This window comes from Eumetopias jubatus, unplaced genomic scaffold (genome assembly GCF_037043125.1).
Source record: "Eumetopias jubatus isolate StellerSeaLion01/CBP00866 unplaced genomic scaffold, mEumJub1_p1.0 scaffold_2, whole genome shotgun sequence".
Taxonomy (NCBI): Eukaryota; Metazoa; Chordata; class Mammalia; order Carnivora; family Otariidae; genus Eumetopias; species Eumetopias jubatus.
In genome coordinates, this window is record NW_028274808.1 from 63,317,678 (window position 1) to 63,343,587 (window position 25,910).

At 38.5% G+C, this 25,910-nt stretch overlaps 2 protein-coding genes across 3 annotated transcripts in view; both read right to left on the reverse strand.

Moving 5' to 3' along the window:
- Positions 1 to 769: 769 nt before the first annotated feature.
- MSMO1 (methylsterol monooxygenase 1) lies at positions 770 to 14,694 on the reverse strand. Of its 2 annotated transcripts, none has more exons than XM_028104425.2 (6): positions 14,608 to 14,694; positions 8,458 to 8,743; positions 5,508 to 5,656; positions 4,309 to 4,435; positions 2,516 to 2,670; positions 770 to 1,807 (listed from the first exon to the last, which is right to left on the reverse strand). In XM_028104425.2, exons 2-6 carry the CDS (start codon positions 8,710 to 8,712, stop codon positions 1,612 to 1,614), a joined length of 882 nt encoding a protein of 293 aa, XP_027960226.1. In that variant the 5' UTR covers positions 8,713 to 8,743; positions 14,608 to 14,694; the 3' UTR covers positions 770 to 1,611. The 2 variants fall into 2 exon arrangements, with proteins under 2 accessions (XP_027960226.1, XP_027960227.1); XM_028104426.2 differs by having other exon boundaries at positions 14,584 to 14,694.
- Positions 14,695 to 18,810: 4,116 nt separating this feature from the next.
- The window catches only part of KLHL2 (kelch like family member 2), a 96,896-nt gene continuing 89,796 nt past the window's right edge, over positions 18,811 to 25,910 (reverse strand). The window contains exons 13-15 of the mRNA XM_028104395.2: positions 24,296 to 24,436; positions 21,094 to 21,237; positions 18,811 to 19,930 (exon numbers count right to left, since the gene is read on the reverse strand). Of these exons, the coding sequence (XP_027960196.1) occupies positions 19,902 to 19,930; positions 21,094 to 21,237; positions 24,296 to 24,436 (314 nt within the window). The 3' untranslated portion in view covers positions 18,811 to 19,901. The remainder of the gene's footprint in view (positions 19,931 to 21,093; positions 21,238 to 24,295; positions 24,437 to 25,910) is intronic.

Here is a 25,910-nt window from a genome sequence, read left to right on the forward strand (position 1 = left end):
ACTTCCTATAGATTACCTTATAATTGAACAGCACGATTTTAAGCACAGCCCCCAAATCGGCTTGAGAATGAAGAGCTAACATATTAAACCCACACCCATGAGAGTAGGGGAAGGGACAGAAAGGGCAAATGGAAAGGGTCATAGGACTAGGTACAAGTTAGAAAACATGGTCTAGCAGAATATTGTTTAACTTTCTGAATCCTTATTTGATCTCTTTACTGTGTGTTTTCAAAAGAAGGAAAAGAAACAACAGAAAATGGCTCCATACTATAAATAACAATTTGGTACTATCATATACTGTTAGAATTATCAGCTGTTTTGAGTTAGAATTTAGATACCAGATTTAAATCAGCCTTAAAAAGTTTAACTCTAGGGGCGCCTGGGTGGCTCAGTTGTTAAGTATCTCCCTTCGGCTTGGGTTATGATCCCAGGGTCCTGGGATCGAACCCCACATTGGGCTCCCTGCTCGGCGGGAAACCTGCTTCCCCCTCTCCCACTCCCCCTGCTTGCGTTCCTGCTCTATCTCTGTCAAATAAATAAATAAAATCTTAAAAAAAAAAGTTTAACTCTATTCTTCCCTACAGAAAGCATACATCTTCTAACCAGAGAAGAGCTGTCTCAATACTAGGTCACTGGAATTCCCCACAATCATAGCTGATAAATACATGTTGAAACTGCCCAAGAAGTTCAGCAAATGAAGCACTTAAAAAACGTAGAATTATTCCTTTTATTACAAAACTTAATGATTTCTGTACTTTTTCCTTATAAGAATAAAATAAAACTGATGTTCAAAATTGGAAACTGGATAATCAGACAAAAAAATCACATTTATTTCAATAGTCCAAAGTGCAAATACAGCAAGTCAGTTCACGTTTCAAGATACAGCTTTAAGTATAATGAAAACTTGAAATACAAAAATGAAAGGGTAAATAGAAATAAAGCTCAATTTTTTTAAAAATTCAAGTAACCCGAAAACCTTTAGACTAAAATATTCCACTTACAACAATTCAGAAATGCCTTAATTTATACATACTAGTACAGTGCAATCCCAAAAGACTTCTCAAAGAAAGAGAATCACCCCAAACCGGTCAGCTCAGGACAAGAGTGAAGTTCTTGGTACTGGCTATTCCTGATTCGGCAGCCTCACTCACTGTCAACTGATATGGTTCAACCCATGATACTTTGATGTTTAAGCAAATTCTAAAAAATGTTTAAAGTTCAATATGAGGCCAACACCCTACTAAGAGTTTCTGAAATGGCCACTATATATTTAAAAGATTTTAAAGACCAATTTCAACTTCAGGCCTATGGTATTACTAGGCGAAAGACAGAAATTAATACTTTTTCCATTACTTAAAACCTTTCTGTAAGGTTAGCAACATGGCCTTTATAACTTCCTCATGAAAATCGTACTTAAATATATACTTATTTCTACACATACAGAACTTTTATGTAAAGTAGAAAAAGTTCCCACTAGGAAGATAATTAAAGGTTGTTAATGTTCTTTGTATCACTTAGCAGCCAAGACACGTTTATTTCTGCTCCGCAGAAGCAATGTTAGCTACTCGCTTCAATTCAGGAAAGTGTGTATGTTCAGGAAGGTTTAGATATTTATTCAGTCTTTTTCTCAATCTTCTTCATCTTTTCAATGTAGGCAATAAATTGAGAGTCTGTTCCAAAAATTCTATCCCACCATGTAAATGTTGAAGCATAGTTTCCAATGAAGTTCATGTGGTGGAAATCATGATGCCGAGAACCAGCATAGAAAGGGATCAGATTTAAAGGGTTGAGAGGAATGTCATAACCACTGAAATAAAAATGATAAAGATTATTAAGGAAATAAATACATTTTAAATAACTGACATTTTCATTGATAGTAATATGCCTGTTAACTAATTCAAATAATATTCCACTTTACCTAAGTCACTTTGTTTCTGACAGGTTTATACAAGACAAAAACTCACAGAAAAATGGTACATATTCCAGAAACCATTTTAAGAAATGTAAAAAAAGCCTTGAAAGATCTATGGAATTTATTACACAACAGGGGATGAAAGAGGGGTTATGGTAATGAATCTTTAGACACAGATTTTCAAGAATTATTTTTCTTTTCTGTTTTAGAGGAGCTTTCTCACCACAGTTTGTAATGCCCGTAACAGTCTATGTCCTTTAGGAAAAGTTAAATGAAATGAGTATCAAGCACTAAGAAGGTTAAACCTGAGAATCACTATGTAGCAATTCTTTTAGAGTATCCTCCTTTATTTCCAACAATAAATCTAGAATCTGATAGCCACAACTGTACAGCTCTGAATCACCCACCCCCTCCCTTCCTCAGAAAGCTGAGAGGGCAGGAGGGAGAAGACAACAGTGGAAAGAAAGAATGAAGGAAGGAGACATCCTTTACAATTTAATCTGTCCTATTAGTCTGCTTAGAAATAAAGATGATCTTATGACCATGAAAACAAAGATATTTTATATTTTGATACCTTACACCTGAATAGAAACCATAACTCACCTATGGACATCAATAGTTTCTATCAAACGAATAGTCACCCATGCCCAAAGGAGAATGACATGATCACATAAAAGCATAATTCCAATGAAAAATCCGGTTCCAAGAATCAGAGTTTCTAAGGGATGTGCATATTCAGCTTCCATTCCAAATGGAGCCTAAAATAAATAGATACGAATTCCTTAATATATTGTGACTGTTAATTTTATATGTCAGCTTAGCTAAGCTACAGTGCCCAACTGGTTGGTCAAACACCGTACGGCTGTGAAGATATTTTGTAGATGTGACTACTAATCAGTAGTAAGGGAGTAAGTAAGTAAGGGAGATTACCCTCCATAATGCAAGTGGGCTTTAATCAACCAGTTGAAGGCCTTAAAAGCAAAGACTGAGGTTTCACGAGGAAGAAAGAATTCTCACGGCTACAACAGAGAAACCCTGCTTGAATTTCCAGTCTGTGGTCTGTCCTATGCATTTCAGACTTGCCAAGCCCCACAATCACATGAGCCAGTTCCTTAAAATAAATGTGTGTGTGTGTGTGTGTGTGTGTATGTATCTCCTGATTTTGTTTCTCTGAAGAAACGTGACAAATACATATATTCTAATTTATGCATAAAGTTTTATAAAATTAGATTGTTTCTATAGGTAATGACATATATCTAACCATAGATATATAAACAAGTAACAGTAATTCTTAATAAAAACATCTTTTTGTTCCTACCAAACATCAAAAGGTCTAGGGATATCCTTAATAGAATCTTAGTAACTGCCTTTGATGGTTTAAGATAAAGGCATTAAAAAATTATTCAGTCTTCTAAATAAAGTCTAACAATCTGAACATGTATTTGGCAACCTTTGTTTCCTAGATACGTATGAATTCTTGTATTTTCTTTCAAAAGTTTCTAGTAAAAAGAAGATGAGCTAAGTGGGTGCTCCTCTTTATGGTGATGAACATGGGAGGGGTATGAAAACATGTGCCAAACCCTTCCCAGATTCCCACATCCCCAGGGGCAAGAATCAATGAAATTCTGGATCAGACAGTCCCATAGAGTTTCCCTAATCTTGAGCATTAGTCAGAGCCCAACCTATACCTCAAAGTGCTCATGATCTGTCTATTATTCTTTATTTGACACTGTAAATTCAAATTCTTTGTCTTCCTGACGCCGGAAAATTTGTCAAAAGAATGACTCACTGGGTTCAACAAGCAAACATCAATAAAAATATTAATACAAAAAAGATAAAGGCATTAAACAATTGACTTAAATTCTAATTTTGGTTTATGCTTCTGAATCTGTTCTGCTAAGAAAGGGATACTTGATTTAGCATACCATGTAATCAGGACCAATGCAGAACATATCGACGAAACCAGTTTGACAAAGGTACATTCAAAGCAGTTCTGATAAAATCGGTTTTTGTGGGGGTCAGAATGAGGTGAGAAGGTGTTCATCAAACAAGTTGGTAATTGTTTTAGAAATTTAAAGATGAAAAGTTCATTGTTTTGGAGTCCAATTTAAATGACCTTAACATCACTATGGTCTCTATTAATCTGCCATGTCCAACCGTGACAGGATAGCAGTCTGGCCCCAAATGAGAGACTGAACTATTTCATGTAACACTTCTCTTGAAAATTTATAGAACTGGCTGTGTGTGTGTGTGTGTGTGTGATGTTCTTAACATGTTCATGCCAAAGAGAAAGAAATAAAAACATCACTGACAATTTTTTTAAAACCTCGGAAGATTTTAAAAAAGCATTTTGCCTCTAATAGAAAAAAAATGTGTTAAAAATAATTCTAACATACCTGAAACTCATGATGAACTTTATGAATATATTTATATATTCTTTTGTGATGTAAGAGCCTATGCAGGAAATAGTGCCAGGTATCCTCAATCACTGCACAGCCGAAGCATCTTGCCAAAAGCAGATACCTTTAGGATGAAAATACTGTAATGAGTATAAAATAACTTTTACTTAATCTAAACTTTTACTTGGGATCACTGTTTGAAGAATTACATGAAACCAAATACCCACTAACCAGCTTGACCAACCTCGATACATAGCAACAAACTCTCACAACTGCTACGTACAAGGTGGCTATATAATACCTCCTGCAGCAGGGTTAAAGGGAATGACCACTATTCCAATTCTAGTTCATTTTTTAAAAATTCCCATGTACAGGGGCGCCTGGCTGGCTTAGTAAGTAGAACATGCAACTCTTGACTGCAGGGTCATGAGTTCAAGCTGAATGTTGGGCATGGAGCCTACTTAAAGAAAAAAAAACTGAAAAAATTTTCACATGTATAAAATCAAAGTTAAGAAACAAAATCCAAAACTTCTAGGAAAAGAGTAATATTGATAAGGACGGATGAGGGATTTGAACTGAGATTATCAATAGTAAAATCATCACTTTTTTCCACCAAAGAGAGGGACATAAGTACAATGGGCAAAACATTTTATATACAAATAAACACATACACAAAAACTTTTCTATTACATATATTACAAAGAAAAAGTATACACCTATATATTGGTATATCTGTATTCAGATTATGTCAAGAGCAGATAGTTGAATACAATTATTTGAACACAACTACTAGTGCTCAGGTAATATATATTTGCATCTATATGGACACAACTTTTATAAACCTCACAATTACTCTTTTTTTATTCATTTCAGACTTAAAATGTAATATAGTTTTTCTTGGTATAAGCGGGTGTATCTGTATAAAATAATATAAAGGATGCTACCGAAACTTCTGATGTTAGAAATCACTTTCCAAAATAATAAATAAATACATAAGTCACCTTCCAATAAAATATTACATTAGAACACAGGACGACAGAAAAATGGAAACGTTTTAAGTTTCTACTATGGCTTACTTTTCTACATTTTATTTACTTCTAAAGTTTAGAACAAACAAGAAGAAAAAGATAAATATGAAGGGTATTTTAACTGGACGATAAACCATGACTATCAAAATCAAATCTTTATCTACATACCATCTTGGCATTCTTTCCCAATCATAAGGTATATTAAAATACTCTGTAAAATAGTAAGTTCCACAGATCAAAGGAAGCTGGATACAAAAGTGATTAAAGAGAAGTACTTTAAAACATTTCCATTGGTTTTCCCATGTTTCTGGTTTATCCTATGGAGAAAAATCACAATATTTACTATTAGCCTCTGCTATCAGTAGTTTGATTTGATACTTAAGAGTGAATTCCTAATTGTTTCTGTAATGTTTCTAGGTGACCGTAATTCTACATTATTTAATTAATCTTATGATGTGAATTCTATATTACAGTGACTATGTGACAGTAACTGAGGCCCAGGAATCACAGCCTCCTCCCCTTCTAACTTCTTGACAACTGTGATCACTAGTTTAAATAGGTAAAGAAACTGTTAATACACAAGCCCAGACTAATGATCTCAAACAAACCAAAGAAACACTACAGAATAACTGTCCAGTCTCTGCAGCCCACAGATCATTCGCTTCTGTCAGCCAGGACTCTCAGAGCAGAAATGTGTTATGCTAAGATCACAGGTGGGTTCTCCCAAATGTCGCGGCAGTCCTACAGGCAGCACCGGAAGCCTCTATTACAAAGGGAAATCGATGTTGCCAGCCATTCAGCGGTGCTCATTCCCAGCAATAAGCATAGTTTTGTTCACATATGATGACAGAATTATAAACTCTCTGAGCTGGAAGAACTTCAGAAATGGGTCCAGTGGTTCCCAAAGAATGGAGAGCTACTGCCCCACAGATAACGATGTTCAAAGATGAAAGCCAAAACGAGAAAAGTAAGATCAGTGTAGTAAATGTTTAAAAAAACCTCATCAGGATATCGACTTGCTTAGCAAGCCATATAAAAAAACCTAAGTTTATTCAATTTAAAGGGCTGCAGTTAGGATTGCCTGGGTGGCTCAGTCGGTTAAGCATCTGCCTTCGGCTGGGGTCACGATCCTGGGATCGAATCCCATGTCCATCTCCTTGCTCAGTAGGGAGTCTGCTTCTACCTTCCCTCTGCCCCTATCCCCACTCATGTTATCTCTCTCTCTGACAAATAAATAATATCTTAAAAAAAAAAAAGCTCAAAGTAGGGATTTTTAACAGTTGTGAAACTCAAAGGAAGACAAAGCAATGTGAAGCCACACTACCCAGTCTTTCAATTCTGTTTATAGGGCGCCTAGATGGTTAAGCATCTGCCTTCGGCTCAGGTCATGACCCCAGGGTCCTGGGGTCGAGGCCCGCATCGGGCTCCCTGCTCGACAGGGAGCCTGCTCCTCCCTCCCCTCCCTCTACTGTTCCCTCTGCTTGTGCTCTCTCGCTCTGTCAGATAAATAAATAAAATCTTTAAAAAACTACCCGTAACCAACTAGACAACTACTTGTACTGTCTTTTGCCACAGTTTATTTTAAAATCATACATAAAACCATGACTGAAAAAGGCCTTCCTCTCTCTGGAAAATTTACCACCTCTGACCAGCGAGTCAAGGGCCGAGGGGTGGAGGACAAGGGTACTGTGGCCTGGCCAGACACACCATGAACCAGCCCTCCCAACCAACACAGGGGTGACACACTGCAGCCGGAGTCACCCCAAACATGCATGAGAACTTCACACCCAAACCGAATTCTGCTTTTCAAAGCAGGCCCTGTTATAAAAAGCATTTTGGAAGTTCTGTCCTTAATTTAGGGTAACAGAATACTCCCCTTTGGACATGTCCCTTTTTATTTCCTCCCCCTTTTCCTTTTACTCCTCCCTCCTTTGGCTTAGAGTCTAGTGGCCTGACCCCATGCACTATCCCCAGAGAGGATCAACAACAACACTTGAGTGAGGCCTTAAAGTGAGACTCACTGGGAGAGGCAACGGGGCTACAAGACTGATGGGAGAGAAGGTGCACGATGACTGCCACCCGATGTGAACTTGGTGAGTACAAATTAGTCTCCACAGGTGAACACTCTCAAGATGTTCACTTTCTACCAAGACCATGTGCCCCCGAGTTTCAGTTTGGCATGACTTTTTAGAAAAGTAAACAGCAAGTATTAGACACAACTATGGCTTTGCCAAGTGCTGATAAATCATCTCTGATAAGCTAGTCCAGATTCTGTTCCTGGCACCCTGTCAAGCTCTAGTCTTCACAGTGGTAGAGCTGTTTTCCCCAAGACTACAACTAAAAAGAGGCACTGTGTCTACCTCAACACTTTGTCACACATGGTGGGAATCTCAAGGAACTTAGTGCATTGAAGCAAATACCTAGATTCTAGGAGCATCATGACTTCCTCATTTGGGATAACATGAATCCTGCAGAACCACCATCATATATTTAAGGAAAAAACAAAACTTTTAATAGCCCTGATCAAGATCTTACCATATTAAACATACACTTAGTGGCTGAGAAATCAAGGGTTGGAGTGAATTGCAAAGTATCTACAAATCCCCGTAACTTCTCTTTCCAGCTAGTTTAAAGATTATAAACCCAAATTAGATAAATGTCACACCTACTGAAAGCACAATTTAACAAATTACTCTTGAAACATTATCAATAGTGATCTAGGGTTGTCCAGTGTGGCAGGAACTAGAAATATGTGGCTACAGAACACTTTAAATATGGCTAGTCTAAACTTAGATGGGCTAAAATTAATGTAAAACACCCAATTTCAAAGACATTGTGAGAATATGAACATAAAACATCCCATTAAGTACTTTTAAATTCTGATTACTTATTGAAATAATTTCAATTTATTGTGTTAAATAAAATATATTAAAACTAATGTCCCTATTTCTTTATACCTTTTTATGTATTCTATCAGAAAATGTAAAATTACATTATGTTCCTTCTTTTCCTATCTATTGGACAGTCCTGATCTAGGTTCTCTTAAAACCAAGTTACATTTACTTTTAAAATAGTCAACATGAATAATAACATTTCACTGCAAGTCCATCACACTCACCTTTTGAATTTTGTACTTTTTCATGTAAGGTATAAATTGAAACAAAAATCCAGGTAAACAGAACAAGAAATAAAGGACCTCATGAACTATCAAGGATCCCCATGTTGCAATCTGGAACTTTGTATAATTATTCAACATATAGTTCCAAGCATTTTTAAATGTTTCTTGTAGAGGGTTTTCAGGTAAAAGTGAATCTACATACTCCACAGCCAAGGATGCTGAACTAAAGATGCCGATACTTTCATTTGTTGCCATTTCTCAAATCTCTGCTGAAAGCCTTAGAATTCTGTAAAAATAAATAAATACATAAGCAAGCAAGCAAACCAAGTAAGCCAAACAATGAAATTCCCAGAAAATAATTTTTAAAATTCATCTTCTGTTAATTTTAAAAACCACAAATACTAAAGTACCAATTCTCAGATCCTAAACATGTGATTAAAAAAAAGGTCTACTGGATATCATCACCATGTCCATTTGTAGACACTGATTTAAGAGACACTCGATCTTACGAAACAAAGTGTGGGTTGCTGGAGGGAGGGGGTGGAGGGATGGGGTAACTGGATGATGGATATTACAGAGTGTAGGTGTTGTAATGAACACTAGGTATAAGACTGATGAATCCCAGACCTGTACCCCTGAAACAAATAAAAGCATTATGTTAATTAACTGAATTTAAATAAATAAATAAGCCAGCCAGCCAGCCAGCCAGCCAGCCAGCCAGCCAGCCAGCCACATGTTGGGGCACCCGGGTGGCTCAATCAGTTAAGAGTCAGGACTCTTAGTTTCTGCTTAGGTCATGATCTCAGGGTCATGAGATCTTGCTCGGCCTCCACTCCGGCCTCCACTCTGCAGGGCAGAGTCCACTTGAGATCCTTTCCCCCTCCCTGCCCCTCTTTCCCTGCTACTCCCCCTCCCTTATGAGGGTGAGGGCTTGGGTGAGGGCATGTGCGCTCTCTCTCTCAAATAAATAAATAAATAGGGGCGCCTGGGTGGCTCAGTCATTTAAGCATCTGCCTTCGGTTAACCATCTGCCTTCGGCTCAGGTCATGATCTCAGGGTCCTGGGATGGAGTCCTGCATCCGGCTCCCTGCTCAGCGGGGAGTCTGCTTCTCCCTCTCCCTCTGCTGCCACTCCCCCTGCTTGTGCTCTCTCTCTCTGTCAAATAAATAAATAAAATCTTTTAAAAATAAAAAAAGCCACATGTTAACTTTCAAGAGTAGGATCTAAACAACAGTGGACAAAGAATTTCAAACTACCTTTAAAGAGACTTTTCAATGTGGTCTCCATGGAAAAATTTGTAATTTCAATTAGCAATAGTGGCGTTCGGGCATCATTTAAAACCAAAAAAAAGAAAAACCCACAAAAAAACCCACCAAAAACCCTATAAAGAAACCTTACTTACTCTGCCAAGTAAGACTACATAAAAATTAAATACTTCTAACTGGGGGATAAATAGACAATTACAAATAAAGTCAAAGATCAAATGACAAACTGGAAAAAATATTTCCAACACCAATGACAAAAGGCTGAAAAGTGTGCTTTAGAAAAAGACTAAAAACCCAATAGAAAAATGACAAAGGCCATTCCCAAGGGGTTCACGGAAAAATAAATACAAATGTTCACTAAACAAATAAGCAGTTCAGTTTGACTCAAATAAAGAAATACGCCCTAAAACAAAAATCTTTAAAAGTTTTAGTGTTCGGGACCCAGTACTGGTAAGGGTAACAATTTGGGGAAACAGACACCATTATACTTGTTAATGAAGGGATTACTAGGCCTTTGAAGAAAAATTCACAATATTTGTCACAATTCAAAATAAATATACTCTTTGACCCAGCAATTTTCTCACTAAGGCACACTAAGACTGAAAGAAGCATTGCTTATAGCAGCAAAAACAAAGAAAAAAGAAAAAGAGCAGAAATAAGTCCATCAACAAGAAAGGAGTTAAAAAAAACCCTAAGTCCTTCCACAGACAATTATACAGCCACTTAAAAGAACAGGAAAATCTCTATGTTCCACACAGAAAGATGTCCAAAATACAATGTTAAGTGAAACAGCATGTTGTAGAATAATGCACATAACAAGAGCACCCCCCTTTTGTTTTTGTGAAAAGGTTATATATTGTGCACTTTCATGCCTATGGACAGGCAGACACAGACACACACAAAATGTATGGAAGGATATCCAGGGAACAACTGAGAGTGATGACCTTTAGGGAAAAGAGATCAAGAGGTAATAGATGCTCGCATTTGCATATGTGCACACCCAGTTGGGGGGGGACAGTAATGGAGGAGAGGAGAAAAATTTCTTTCCATTTTATAGCTTACAATTATAATTTTCTCACGAATATGCTTTATCTATACAACAAATAAGCATAATACGTCACCAAATCAAAAAAGAAAAGTTTATAGTGTCATTTTCCTAAAAATGTTCACTGGTTGTTCCTAATTTATTATGATACACTACTTTAAAAACAAAATTATTTTGGGCGCCTGGGTGGCTCAGTTGGTTAAGCGACTGCCTTCGGCTCAGGTCATGATCCTGGAGTTCCGGGATCGAGTCCCACATCGGGCTCCCTGCTGAGCAGGGAGTCTGCTTCTCCCTCTGACCCTCTTCCCTCTCGTGCTCTCTCTCTCGAATAAATAAATAAAATCTTTAAATAAATAAATAAATAAATAAATAAATAATAAAAACAAAATTATTTTAAGCCTCAGAAGCACTCTTAATAGTGCTTAGAATGCCCCACTTCCCATACTGACCTCCGACCAGTTCCTCATGGAGGGTCTGGGAAGCTTACTTAGTCAGCTTCCTCAGGTCTCTGAATTCACTCTGCAGCCTTATTTTTTTGTCCTAGTCATTCTCAATGACTTATACTATGGAAGCTACAGTTATATCCTGGGCCATCCCAACCTCAAAATTCCTCTTTTCTCACTCCCCCTCTCTGAGAGTGACCAGTCTTCTGTTCTTATTTTACCTGAGAACCTGTCTGTCACTTATCCTTTCTCATCTTTCGTTCTTCCCTCTTCACTAAGTCCACCCCCTCAAGTTTAAAAACATACTCAAGTCTTCATTTCTAGAGCAAAGTTTTCCTAACCTGTATCTCCTCCTCCCCAAGCCACTGTCCCTCTTCTTTTTCTTTGAACCAGCTTCTTTCTCTAGGGAGAAATCAACAAAAAGCTTCCCCCTGCTTTGCTCTTACCCATACAACTCACTCAACTACTTACAATCTAGCTCCCGCTAACACCGAGGTATCTTCGGTCTTCTAACTTGCAAGGTAAAACAGTCATTCCAATCCTCATTTTTCATGAGGTCGTCGCCAAATTTGGCAATGTTGAACCAACACCACTTACTAGCTGTGTGACCTTGAGCAAGTTATATAACCTCTCTGAGCCTCAGTTTTATCATCTGCAAAATGCACAGAATAACAAGAATAACAACAGTAACTAGATGGTGGGGATCTTTTCACAAGGTGTGTGTGTATATATATATATATATATATATTAAATCACCACAATGCACACTTTAAATATCTTACAATTATACCTGTCAATTATACCTTGATAAAGCTGAAAAAAGAAAAACAATAGTTCTAATGGGTCTAAGACCTAATGTTAAGTACTTAACATACGACCTTACACATAGTAGCTACAAGAAGCTAAGAATTTTGGGCACTTCTTATATGCCAGGAACTGTGTTTTAAGAGTTCTGTATGCTCTCTCTATATTAAAGACTTTAATCCTTACCATACCTTCATGAAGTAGGTAATTTTATCATCTCTATCTTATAATTGAAAAACTGAGGTTTAGAAAGAGTAACCCAAGTAACTAAAATACTAAGTGGGGGAGCCTATGCACTCATCCCTTATGCTCTACTGTAATCAGAAATAATAAAGCACACAGTAAATATTATAGTAAAAAGGGAATAATTCCTACAGCTTTCCCAAGGCTCCTTTAAAGATTATTCTATACAGGTTGTCTTCATCTTCACATTTCCCATTTACTCTCCAGCTTTTACAATCTGTTTTCTGTGCTCATCACTGTACTGAATTCACTCTTACTAATATAATCACTAAGGATCTCCTAGCTGCCAAATCCAACAAACATTCTTTACAGTTTATTTTATTTGACCAATCTGAAGATTTGCTACTTCCCTCCTTAAAATACTCTCCTTCCTTGGTTCTTGGGATTCACACTCTGATTTAATTTGCGCTACTACGTGCAGCTGCTGTGCTAGCTGCTGTCCCCACCCCTGACTTCAAAATAAATACAAACTCTAAAGAGGAATACAAAGCAATAATCAGACTATCATAAAATTATGTGATAAGAACAATAACGGGTTGGAAATATAGAGTGCTGGAGCACAGAGGACCAGGAAAGAGTTCTTAAAGAAAGATGCCATCTAAACTGAGACCTGGAGCTAAGGGGGAGGTGAGCTGATTAAAAGAAGAGTAAAGTAGGGTGGGGTGGGTGGGAGGAACAGGGAATGTTTTGAGTAGAGGGCACAACAGATTCAAAGACTCAACCAGGAGGCGAGAAAGACAGCACTTTCTGATTTAGTATTTTTGTGCTACAGCTTTTGAGAAAGGAAGACTTGAGAACTGAGGCTAGTTTCCCAAGAATGCTTTCCTTACTCCTTTCTAACTATTTCAGAGTACCCAGAGTGATAGTAACTATTTCCTGTTTTATTTTTATTTTGTTTTAGATTTTATGTCTTTATTTGACAGAGACACAGCGAGAGAGGGAACACAAGCAGGGGGGAGTGGGAGAGGGAGAGGCAGGCTCCGCGCGGAGCAAGGAGCGATCCCAGGACCCTGAGATCATGACCCAAGCAGAAGGCAGATGCTTAACGACTGAGCCACCCAGGCGCCCCTATTTCCTGTTTTAAAAATACACTGATATCCACAACCTTTCTATCCTTAGCCCTCTCTCCTAAACTCCAGGTTCTGATTATCTAAAACTCTACTGGCCATCTCCCATCAGTTCAGAAGCCCATCAAACTCAACATGTCCGAAAGTTCAGCAACTGCCCCCTGCAACCCTGCCTAAATACTCTACCTTCTTTAACCTCTAATTTGGTGAATTGCACCATCACCTATTTAGTCATTTCTGAAGGCATGTTCTAAGTCTCTCCTGTCGCTGCTGCCTAAGTTAAGCCTTCAAACTCCCGCTCAATTTAGAAATACCTGGTTTAATTAACATTCAGGAGTTTACTCTCCCAACACAAGAAAAGAAAGTGGATACACCTTTGCCAAACGAACCAACGCAAAAACTAGAAATTGAGGAAGGAGAAATAGAGAGCGAATTTTCTTTTCCTTTTCTCATCCTTGTGCAACCTGATTGACTGAAAGTCTGCTCTATCCTCAGAAAAAAATTAGTTACCTGTGGATTCTCTGAGAAACCGTTAAGTTTAGCCGTCCGAGGACGGTCAGCCAGTGTCTGTCCTTTGGCCCTATACCTTAGTTGAGCCTGGACTGCCTAAGATTCCTCATTTGTTGGAGTTGCCCAATCTCCAACCTTGCCCTCCTGAACCGATACAATGCCAGGATATTATCTAAACAGGGGAGTTAACCCCCTTCTCTAAACAAATTTCAAGGGAGTGCCTCCCTTAAAGACAAAGACCAAGGCCCTCAGCCATGCAAAACCGGCCCCGCCAGGTCTTCCCCACTCTCCGTCTCTCGCATCTCCCGCCTCGCCGTATTCTTATATTTCACGTGTAACGTTCACAGCATTCATCCTTTACCGGTAATATCCAACTCCTACTCATCCTTCAGTAACCTCCTCTCAGACGCTCTTCCCAACCACACCACGTCCACTGCACAAACACAACAGATCTTATCTCCCCGGTAGTGCTTCCGTTTTTGTAAGGCTGTCATCACTCCTTCACCCTGTGCTGTTAACTCTCTCTTACTATCTCCCGTCTTCGATGACTATAAAACTCTTAAAGGGCAAGAAACATGCCCCAGCCCAATTCCATCATTTAAGATTTCATTCCGCTTTCACCTGTTCCCCTTGCCCGCGGTCCTCACATCCGGCACTGGCGCCCCGAGCGCGCTTCCACGCCGGACCCCGCTCCCCTCAACACCACGGAGCAGCTGGCCGGAGCCAGCCGCTCCCCCTCCCTGACCTACCGGACTCTCTCCCAGCTCCCTCACCTGGACGACCCCGCGGGAACTGCGGGCCCCCGTCACCCAGACTCGGCCGGGTGCTGCAGCCTCGGAACCTGCCTCTCAGCGTCGGGGGTGGAGCCAAGAGCGCGAGGCCGGCTTCTTTTGCCGTTATTGGCTTGTGAGGGCTCCCAACCCGCCTTCTCAGCGCTGTGATTGGTCCTTGAGGTTGCAGGCATCGTGTGACTCGCGCGAAGGAATCCCTGGCGATCTCAGCCATTGGCTCCGCGGATGGAGTGAGGATAGTGAGACCGAGACGTCTAGCCAGTAGCCAGCCCCGCAGCGCGCCTAGGGGCGGGGAAGCGCGAGGACGCGTGACGGCGTGAGGGGGTTGGACTCGGACGGCCACTACGTGCGGGCCGCCGCAAGGGGTTGCCTTGGCAACCATGGTTCCTTCGTGGTTCCTGCCGCGCCAGCGCTGTTCCGGTAAGAGGGTACCAGGCCGTCCTCCCCGCGACTTTAAGATGTGATTTGTGTAGCAGTCGTTTCGCCAAAACCTGGGAAGAGAATAGTATAAATGCAGTTTGACTGTTTTGTGTTTACAGATAGCTCCGCCTTTCTCTGGTGTACCTTGGATTTAGGTCTTTCTCCTTCCTTGCTTCTTCCCCAGCCCCAGTATCCTTTAATCAACTATATATATGGAAGATGGAGAATTTCCGTTGCAGTATATCTCCTGCGACCATCTAGAGAGTTATCATTATCCCCATTTTGCAGATGAGAAAACCGGAAGCTAGAAAAAGTTTAGAAAATGATTTGACATAACAGATGGCAGATGGCTGCTCCCCTGAGGGGGGTTAAGGCCTTGACCTAGCCAGTAGTGCATGGGCTGCGAGAACGCCCAGGTGGTATAATCTACGGGGAAACAGGGAGCTCCAGAAGCCCGGGGGTGGAGGGGCACAGAGGATTTGACACACTTGCAACTTGTCTACTGCCCTGGCCTCATCTCAGCCATCTCTCAACACTAAAACACTTGTGTACAAGGGAATAAGAGTAGCGTGTACAGATGGTGTAATAATATACGAATTTAAACCTAAGAGTGCCTTCTAAAAATTCACACAAAGGCACCATTTGGCTAGTCGAAGGCACTTTCTATTCAGTAGTTTGGGGAAACAGGATGCTGTTCTCTCAGGGCTATGCTCAAACTAGTTTTTCTGCCTGAAATAATCAGCCATCTCCCCCCCCCCCCCATCACCTATCAATTCAGGTGTCATCTGCTTGAGGCAGTTCCTTCTTGAGGGATGTCTCTCGTCTAACTGTCCCATGTCTGACAAGGACATCTCTGTAAAGTATCATGACAGTGAGGTCTAATCAAATGAAAAGAAATGGGATCTACCCTTTGGGTGGTCAGAGCCCTATCTTTAGAGGAGGCCTGTGAAGGAAGGTGAATGGTGTCCTGGAGTGGATGCTGCGGTGCACCACTCAGGTCCCCTTCTTTGGGACTGAAGCAGGCATTCAGCTACTGAGTGTTGGCAAGGAGAGCCACCTCTCCCCACTGGCACATCCTGTCTCCAGGGGGCAGCCTGAGTCCAGTGACTGGTTGATGCAGGATTACAATGGCCGAGCCCCTCACCAGCTCCAGACCTCCCCCTCTTACTGGCTGAGGTTGTGGGTGTCACTGCATCTGCAGTCGGCTTTTCCATCTGCCCAAACCTGCTGCACTTTCTCCAGTACTGTGAAGAACATGCACTAGGGGTCAGATTTACCAGGCTTTGTCAATTAGCAGTGTGCTAACTTCTCCAAGTTTTATCTAGTACCTCTGTAAAAAAGTTTGTTAAGAGGGTAAATATTATTTATGTAAGGCCATTTGCATAGTACCTGGAATACAGGAAGTGCTCAGTAAATGTTGGTTATCATTTCAGACTTGGAGTCCTACCACAGTAGATATATTTTCTAAATCAGAGCAGGTGTATGTATCGGAGGGGTCAAATTACTACTTTAAGTCTTGGACATTTAGAGCTGAAAGGAAATACAGATATGGCAGCTCACTTATTTCCCTACAATAAAGAAAGGGGGGGCCAGAGAACAGTAACAAAAGTGGTAATTTATTGAGGGTCCTCTGTATTCTAGGCATATTCACATACATCATTTCTTTCAAATTCCACAATAACCTGTGACAGAGACACTACTGTTGCCATTTTAGAGCAGAAAGATAAGGGTCAGAGGTTAAGTAAATGTTTAAAGTCACAGCTAGCAGCTAATGGGGGGGGATGCAAATTCAGAGCCTTATAATTCTTATGCCCATAGATTTTCCAATACACACACTGCTTTTTTCCTTGGAGTCATGAAGCCAGGTTGGAACCCCAGAGTCTTGATTCAAAGTGTGATTCCACTCTCCCATGTAACCTTTTCTCCAAAACGAGGCACTGACTGCCATACAAGTCAGGACTGAAACAAGAGGCAGCCTTGTTTAGCACATCACAATGTAATATTATGCTGTCCTTGTATCTATTAAAGGAGAAATTTCATAACCCGTCAGCAGCTGAGATTATAAATACCCAGGTCCCCCTGCTATAAGGGATGATAATAAAAACCAGGAATCATATGCCAGAGTCCACAAGGAAAAGGAAGGGAAGTCAGTCTCCTAGCAGTATATACATCATCCACCTTAACTGTAGCCACCAGCGCTTTTGGCTAACAAGGCATAGATCCAAGCAAAGCAGGGAGCAGAGTTGCTTCACAATGTGGGTACCCAAATCTAGCCTTGAACGCTGCTCAAACCTGGTGCTGTTTCCTTGGCATGATTTCTAAATTGCCTCTCTGCCTCAACTTCTGATCTTTCTCATACAATAATAGAACAAGCCAGGAATACTTCTATATGCCTTTTTTTTTTTTAAAGGTGGGGCGTTCCAAACTGGAAAGACAGAGGGGTATGGGGGAGCAGGGTATATCCAAAGCCTCTGAAGACAGTTATGAATCTACCTACTGACAAACCTTGGCAAACTAGTTTATAGTCTAGCTATTAAAGCTTTGAAGGAAGTAAAGACAAAGAGGTACTTGACATGCTAAGTAAGACTTTATAACCTTAATAGATTGCATTTCAAGAAAAGCTTAAAAATTTATTTTTTTGATAAATCTTTAATTGATAATTCACAGAGGTTTCATAGAATATTAAGTGTTTGGAAGTGATCAGGAAAGATAATGACACACATTTTCCTTGATGCCACCAAAACAGCTAATAGTGCTCCAAGTTCATTAGATCTTCAACATGTTTGTTGACAGTGGATGTGCTTGGAGCCACACTGATGCAGAAATGCATTCATTTTTTTTTTTTTAAAGATTTTATTTATTTGACAGAGAGAGAGACAGTGAGAGAGGGAACACAAGCAGGGGGAGTGGGAGAAGGAGAAGCAGGCTCCCCGCTGAGCATGGAGCCCGATGCGGGGCTCGATCCCAGGACCCTGGGATCATGATCTGAGCCGAAGGCAGACGCTTAACGACTGGGCCACCCAGGTGCCCCAGAAATTCATTCTTTCTTAAGGTAAGCAGAGGCTTTTTCTTTTTCTGATTAAATTCCTTATATTTCCATTTATAATTAAAAGTTCAAATAAGTATTAAGTATGGTTTTATGTTTAAATTTCAGTACTCTGTATTAAACTAAATGGAAATTTTATCATAGGTATAATTCTTGCTCTTGATTATCGATTGTTCTCCCTAAACTTCTGTTCATGAGTTAATTCCTCTTCCGAGGCAGAGCCACCATACCCCATCACACTTTCTCCTTCTCATCCCCCTCCCCTCTGCACCCTCTCAGGGTCTGCAGCCTAAGCTGTCCATCCCACTCCTCCACCCCCATCCTCTCAATTCCTTTGATTTAGTATCAAAACCACAATTTATTTCTCAGTTGCTCGGGAGTAGGTATTTTTTCTTTGACTTACTTTTTGGTCCTTTGCTATCTGTTTTATTGTCATCTTCGGCTCGTATTAGGGACAAAGGAATATAAAAACTTGAAATTTCACCAATACTTGGGAGACTTTTCCCTGATGGTTGAGATAACTTTTTCTTGGATCACAAATTTTCAACGACTTCAGTTACTTATAAGAGACTTGCTTTTTAGGTTCCTTTGGCAACAAGTTAAAAATACTGACTTGTGAAGTTAGAAAATGCAAATTTTAAAAAAGAACAGAAAAACAAAACAGGCAACTTTTTAATATGAAACTAAATAGATAAAAATCAAGGACAATGTGAAACAAATAATATACAAACTTTTATTCAAAGATATTCAAGAAAGACATGTTTTGGTCAATTTAAAGTGAGATTAATTGAAGATCTCAGAAAAACTGTATTTGATCAACACACATGGCTACTCACAGAAAATTCTCTCTTCTGTTAATAGCAGCTAAATTTATACACACAGAAAAAATTCTTAAGACCATGCAAATTCAGTTGAATTCCATACATTCATTATATTCATCAAAAACCTGTAGTAATGTTCATGCCAAAGAGTTACTTTAAGAAAAAAATTAAAAATACACACCAAAACATGACCAAGATTAAACTAAAGAAAATAATAAATAAGCATAATTTATATTTTATTTAAAAAAGTTTGGCATCACACATATTTAAGTGTGTTACACCATGTTCATTCCTCAGAAGTGGCATTTTAAAGTGTTAAGCATTGTTAAATATCAAAAAATACAACTCTGTTTTACAATGTAGTACTGGCATAATTCAAAGTACTGTGCCAATTATAAATAGTATAATCAAGTTTCAAACATCTTTTCAAACATATTTAAAGGAAAGCATATAGACACACATTTATATGCACACAATTTATTATACTCATGTAATCAAAGATATTTTATAAAAGCAAACAGTTTTATCCCTCAGCTACTTTGGATACTTACACAGATTTTAATACCTGTTCAAAGATTTTCAGTTCCTGTGTATACAGATTTTCAGGAGAAGGAATAAAGATAAAATTTAATTTTACAAGAACACACATTACTTTATCGTCCTTCACAAAATAATCCATAGTCATTCGAGGTTGGTAAGAACTAGTCTTTAAGAAAGCAACTGTTGTCTAAAGACTACAGAATAAGTACTGTAGTCCCGGTTTCTTATTAAAATTCAGTCAGCTGCTGCTCATTGCAGAAAAAGCCTATGCAGTGCTTCTACCAAAAATAATCTTCAGTATCTGAGGCCTATTAAGGCAGCCGATCTGATCTTCTGCTGAGACTTAAAGAGCAGCCACAAGTGGAGAAGTGCTAGACTCTGAGTCGCTTCAGAAATACTTGGTGAAGCCTGCTTCTCATGTATAAATATGCCAAAAACGTCCTTCCGGCTCATAATGGTTTATCAATAACTGTGACCCCTGAGCAAAGAAAGAAATAAAACAGAAGTCACAGGCAGCATTCTGTACGTCTGAGAAAAGAGTGAATTCTTTATTACTGAAACAATAGGGACTGAACAAATCATGGTGTTTCAAGATCTTTCTTCAACTTGAATACTACTATCATTTTAATCTAAATGACAGTGAAATCTCTACTCAGTTATGGACTAGAACTATATCAGACTACTTAATCCAGAACTACTCTTTTGCTCTTTATGGTTATAATTAAGGGAAAATAATTTAAGTTAGGAAATATCAAAATTCACCTAATACTCAAAGGGACACAAGAAACTTTTGGGGGTGATGGATATTTTCATTATCTTGATTGTGATGATGGGTTCATGGGTATATACATATGTCAAAACTAATAAAACTGTACACTTTAAATATACACTATTTATTCTACGTCAGTTATATCTCAATAAAAAGCTATTAAAAAATTTCACCTAATTTTGAGCCATGTTATTCTTGGAGCCTACTGTATATAGTTCTTCTATTAGGTGTTGTTTTGGATGATACATAAATAACAGTGATGGCTAATTAGTATAAACTCTTTAATCTCCACTCCTGGGTCAATATTAGAATGAATATTAGAATTTAAAGCAATATACATATGTATCTATCATCAGAATAATATGCAACATACAACTTTAAAGACTCATCATTATATTCATTAAAGATTATTACTATTTCTCTTACTAAGAGAATGGACCCAAAATGGTATTTTATCATTCACCCAGTGCTATGCTTAAGTAAGAAAAATTACTCCACAGTCTCACTAAAGTACTATCGCATGGCACCCTACGAGGGGAGATGTTGTAGTAGTCCTATTTTTTGGATATCTGAGTAATGAAAGCCTTACCACATAGTGAACTCCACTCTACTCCATACAGATTTTAGCCATATTAGGTTTTACTATACGATTCTGCACTAGAAAGGTTTGGGATTTTGAATTCAAATGACTGCAGAATGACAAAACAATACCAGTGCTTTATTTTAAAATATATACATCCAATATTAATTATTTTGAGAATAAGAAATTACTTTGAGAAAATTCTCCCTAGAACATTCTTAATATAAAAATCATGATGACATAATTTTTTTTCATTTAATAGAAGACCGTAAGAAAATTAGACAATTATTACCTGCATAACTTCTCCCTGTGCTCATACAAGATGACACAACTGTCCATTTATCAGTTGTTGGATTATAATATTCTACAGATGCCAAGTTACAGGAACCATCATCCCCGCCAACTACATATAACAGACCATTAACTGCACAAACTCCTTTAAAAAAATTATGCAGAGAGAAAACAATTATTTTAAAAATTTGGGTAAATATAAATATCCCTATATGTATTTGGTGAGGTCATCCAGAGACACTTATTTCCTTGAAAAGGGGCAAGAAGAGAAGATGGTGAACATGAAAACAATTCCCTTTATATTTGACAGTCAATACCACTTCCAAGCTCCTCCTCGTTCCATTTATGTAGTAGTTGTTTTATATGGGCATTGTTTCAATCTTTATAATCTTACTTTATAGATCAGAAACTATTTTAATTCTTACTTTGTTAAAAAAAAAAAAATTAAAGGTCAAACAGTTTAGTTAACTCTCCAGAAGTCAGCTTCTTAGGAAATCCCTAAAGAAAAAATATATATTGGTAGAAGGTAAAAATTATTCTGAATTCTGAAATGATACTAAATGGTTAACTATTTTATCTCCTGTAAAAGGAGAGAAAAGCATTATTTATTTCATTATTACTAGAATAACTCATTTTTGGCAAAAATTCAAAATATCTAGAAAAGCATATATAAAAAAAGATCAGGGGTGCCTGGCTGGCTCAGTCGTTAAGCGTCTGCCTTTGGCTTAGGTCATGGTCCCAGGGTCCTGGAATCGAGCCCCGCATCCGGCTCCCTGCTCAGCGGGAAGCCTGCTTCTCCCTCTCCCACTCCCCCTGCTTGTGTTCCCTCTCTCGCTGTGTCTCTGTCTGTCAAATAAATAAATAAAATCTTAAAAAAAAAAGATCACCTCTAATTCTGTGCTAATTAGAATAATGACCATTGAAATTCTGATCGCTATTCTTGCTGACTCTTATCTATGCATATATACTCAGATACTTCTTTTTTTAACCTTAAAGTTGCTTATACTACACACACTACTTTATTACCCACTCCCAAACATACCTTGGACACTTCCCTAAGTTAATAAATATACATATACATAATGTTTAATGGCTGCATAGTATTCCATCTATAATCCATAATGTAATTGTCTTTTGCTGATAGATATTATTTTCAGTTTTTTTTTGCTCTTATCAATGATGTTGCAATGAACAAGGATCCCTCTTGTATACTTTTTTGCATACTTATGCAACTGTTTTCTAAATGTAAAGTTTTAAAAAGAAAATTGAGTTAAAAAGTAAACTTGTAAAATCTCTTTATTTTAATATATACTTTAAAAGCATATTTTTAATAATTTTAAACAAGGTTCAGAGCTAACTGGTACCAGAGAGCATCAAAACATCCAGAAGGATGCTGCCCACACACTGGTTTCTGTAGTTTTGTAGATGATTTTGCTAACATAATTAACAGATGCTTGTAGATTTTTAACATAACAAAGTAATGAGTCCAAACCTCTATACAACATTTAAAAGTGCACTATCAATAGTATCTTTTTTTTCTTAAAGATTTTATTTATTTGAGAGAAAGCAAGAGAGCACAAGCAAGGGGAGTGGCAGAGGGAGAGGAAGAAGCAGGCTCCCTGCTGAGCAGAGAGCCCAATGTGGGGCTCAATGTGGGGCTCAACCCCAGGACCCTGAGATCATGACCTGTGCCAAAGGCAGATGCTTAGCCGACTGAGCCACCGAGGCCCCCCAGCAATAGTATCTTCTGTGCAAATGGAATGGATATTCTCAAATTCAGTTGTGTTACTATTCTAATCTCTTGACGAAGAAGCAAACTTGTATCATTTTAATGTAGCTCAGCTGCTTAAAAAGAGCAAGATGATAGTTCTACATATACAAATTACTGCCTTATTCTTCTAGCTAGAAGAAATGAGCTAATTTTGATTTGAAAACAATAAAACATAGGTAGAGGGGGAAAAAATCAGACTATTCCAGTGTTTAGGAAAATAATGAAAGCTCAAAATGCAAATAAATTTCCCAATGCAGCAAGGCACATGCACATATTACTGTGGCTTTTCTAATTTAATATGTATATTAGGGTCAAGCACTTATTCTATTTAGGGCCCAGATTTGTAGGTCTTACCATGGTTCTGGACTATCTATAGCCAAGAGATTTTTAGTACCTCACCAAATACAATTGATTGGATGAAGGGAAAGATCCTTGCAGTCCCACTTACTTACTTTCCCCTCACAATCACATCACTTAATTAGAAATTTTTTAAAAATAAAGAGAAATTAAGAAGAGCATTTTGGGGGGGATGGAGGGTGCATCTTGCAAAATCATCCAGTGGTGTACAGTGAGTTTGAGAATCAAGAGGAACTTATTTTGGACTATGGGAAATGGCATGGAGATAATGGCATTTTAAAGATGACTCGCATTTCCTGAAAAGACGATTTATCTATCCTGAATCTATTTTCCATTTCTATTTCCCTTCCATCAGTCTTCTTTTTAAGCAGTTAGTTCCCTAATCGTGAAGACCTCAGCTTTCTTAAAATTACTTGCTGTTGTAGGGCACCTGGGTGGCTCAGTCGATTAAGTGTCCGACTCTTGATTTCGGCTGAGGTCATGATCTCAGTGTTCTGGGATCAAGCTCTATGTCGGACTCCATGCTCAACAGGGAGTCTGCCTGAGGATTTCTCTTCCTCTCCCTCTGCCCGTCCCCCTGCTCATGCTCGCTCTCTCTCTCAAATAAATAAATCTTTAAAAAAATTACTTACTGTTGATATGTTGTTTTAGCTTTTCCAACTTTAGAAATCATGAACTATATTAAATTAGGGTTAGCTTCTTCAAGCTTCAGATTCAAGATAAACAATGAGCTTTTAACCTGGTATAAATATTTACTCAACCAGACTAAATTCCCTGAGGACTGGGATCTCCAGTACATGATACATGGTACGCACTCAAAAATATCTGTGGTAAGAATGGATGAATTTAAGCATCAAATATAGAGGGCTCTTCCTCTAATTTAGTCTACATTATCACCAATAAGTAGCCACTATGCTAGGCGTTCACTATATAGGATTACTACATAAGTTTCTGTTTAAAGAGCTCATCTATTAGAAAACCCAAATCAGTAAAAGAAGAATGAAAATATACGGCAATACTAGTAAAACTGAATACAAATCAATATAAATTCCATAATCGTAAGCTAGACAGATACCTGCATTTCTTCTGCACATGTTCATATCTGCAACCTGTCTCCATGTATTGGTGGTAGGATCATACACTTCAACACTTTTTCGTACTAAAGGACCATCATGACCCCCAACAGCATACAGTAAGTTGTTTAACACACCAACACCTATAAAACACAAAGAACCAAACTATAGTAGAGTAAAAGTGACAAATTTGTAACATACTAGGGTTTATTCAAATGACTTACAAAAGTAAGTCAATATTAAAGCACACAAAAAATGGAAATGAATTGATTTGACAAATGAGAATCTCAGTAAGAACTATTATTCTATGTTTATAGCAGCAATGTCCACGATAGCCAAACTGTGGAAAGAGCCAAGATGTCCATCGACAGATGAATGGATAAAGAAGATGTGGTATATATACACAATGGAATATTATGCAGCCATCAAAAGAAATGAGATCTTGCCATTTGCAACGACGTGGATGGAACTGGAGGGTGTTACGCTGAGTGAAATAAGTCAATCAGAGAAAGACATGTATCATATGACCTCACTGATATGAGGAATTCTTAATCTCAGGAAACAAACTGAGGGTTGTTGGAGTGGTGGGGGGCTGGGAGGGATGGGGTGGCTGGGTGATAGACATTGGGGAGGGTATGTGCTATGGCAAGTGCTGTGAATGGTGCAAGACTTGAATCACAGTTCTGTACCTCTGAAACAAATAGTGCAATATATGTTAAGAAAAAAAAAAGAAGAAGAAGATAGCAGGAGGGGAAGAATGAAGGGGGGGAAATCGGAGGGGGAGACCAACCATGAGAGATGATGGACTCTGAAAAACAAACTGAGGGTTCTAGAGGGAAGGGGGGTCGGGGGATGGGTTAGCCTGGTGATGAGTATTAAAGAGCGCAGGTTCTGCGTGGAGCACTGGGTGTTATGCACAAACAATGAATCATGGAACACTACATCCAAAACTAATGATGTAATGTATGGTGATTAACATAACAATAAAAAAATAAAAAAAAAACTATTCTAAGAAAGGCATGTCAAATAAAATAAAAAATAGTATGAGGATGAAACACAGGGAGGAAAGTCATTTAACATAATCCTTCTGAAAACAACTTTCACGGGAAAAGGAAACCAGTTTTTTTTTTTTTTAAAGATTTATTTATTTATTTTGAGAGAGGGAGAATGAGAGAGAGAGAGAGTACATGAGAGGGGGGAGGGTTAGAGGGAGAAGCAGGCTCCTCGCTGAGCAGGGAGCCCGATGCGGGACTCGATCCCGGGACTCCAGGATCATGACCTGAGCCGAAGGCAGACGCTTAACCGACTGAGCCACCCAGGCGCCCAGGAAACCAGTTTTAAAGCACAAAACTTGTAAGAAATGGTATGAAGAGACTTGATTATGAAGTTCAATAAGAACTAAGAACAAAAACTCAAAGAATGCCAAAAAATATAAATAATTAAGTGATACAAGAAGCCTTTAATATAGCACTTAGGAATTTTACAAAGTGATCTTTAATTATAGATAATTAATTCAAAAGATTTAACATTGTTATTAAAATCAGTATATATATTTTCTGGTAATATAAAGAGAAGCCAATGAATCATTTCACTTGTTTATTAATTCTTTTCCATCAT

Excerpts from the sequence above, each read along its gene's own strand:
- MSMO1 (XM_028104425.2), bottom strand. The coding sequence starts at position 8,712 with ATGGCAACAAATGAAAGTATCGGCATCTTTAGTTCAGCATCCTTGGCT. Across the intron at positions 5,657-8,457 it reads AAAAGTACAAAATTCAAAAG|GATAAACCAGAAACATGGGA; the intron begins GTGAGTGTGATG and ends TTTTCTCCATAG. Across the intron at positions 1,808-2,515 it reads GAAACTATTGATGTCCATAG|TGGTTATGACATTCCTCTCA; the intron begins GTGAGTTATGGT and ends TTTTTATTTCAG.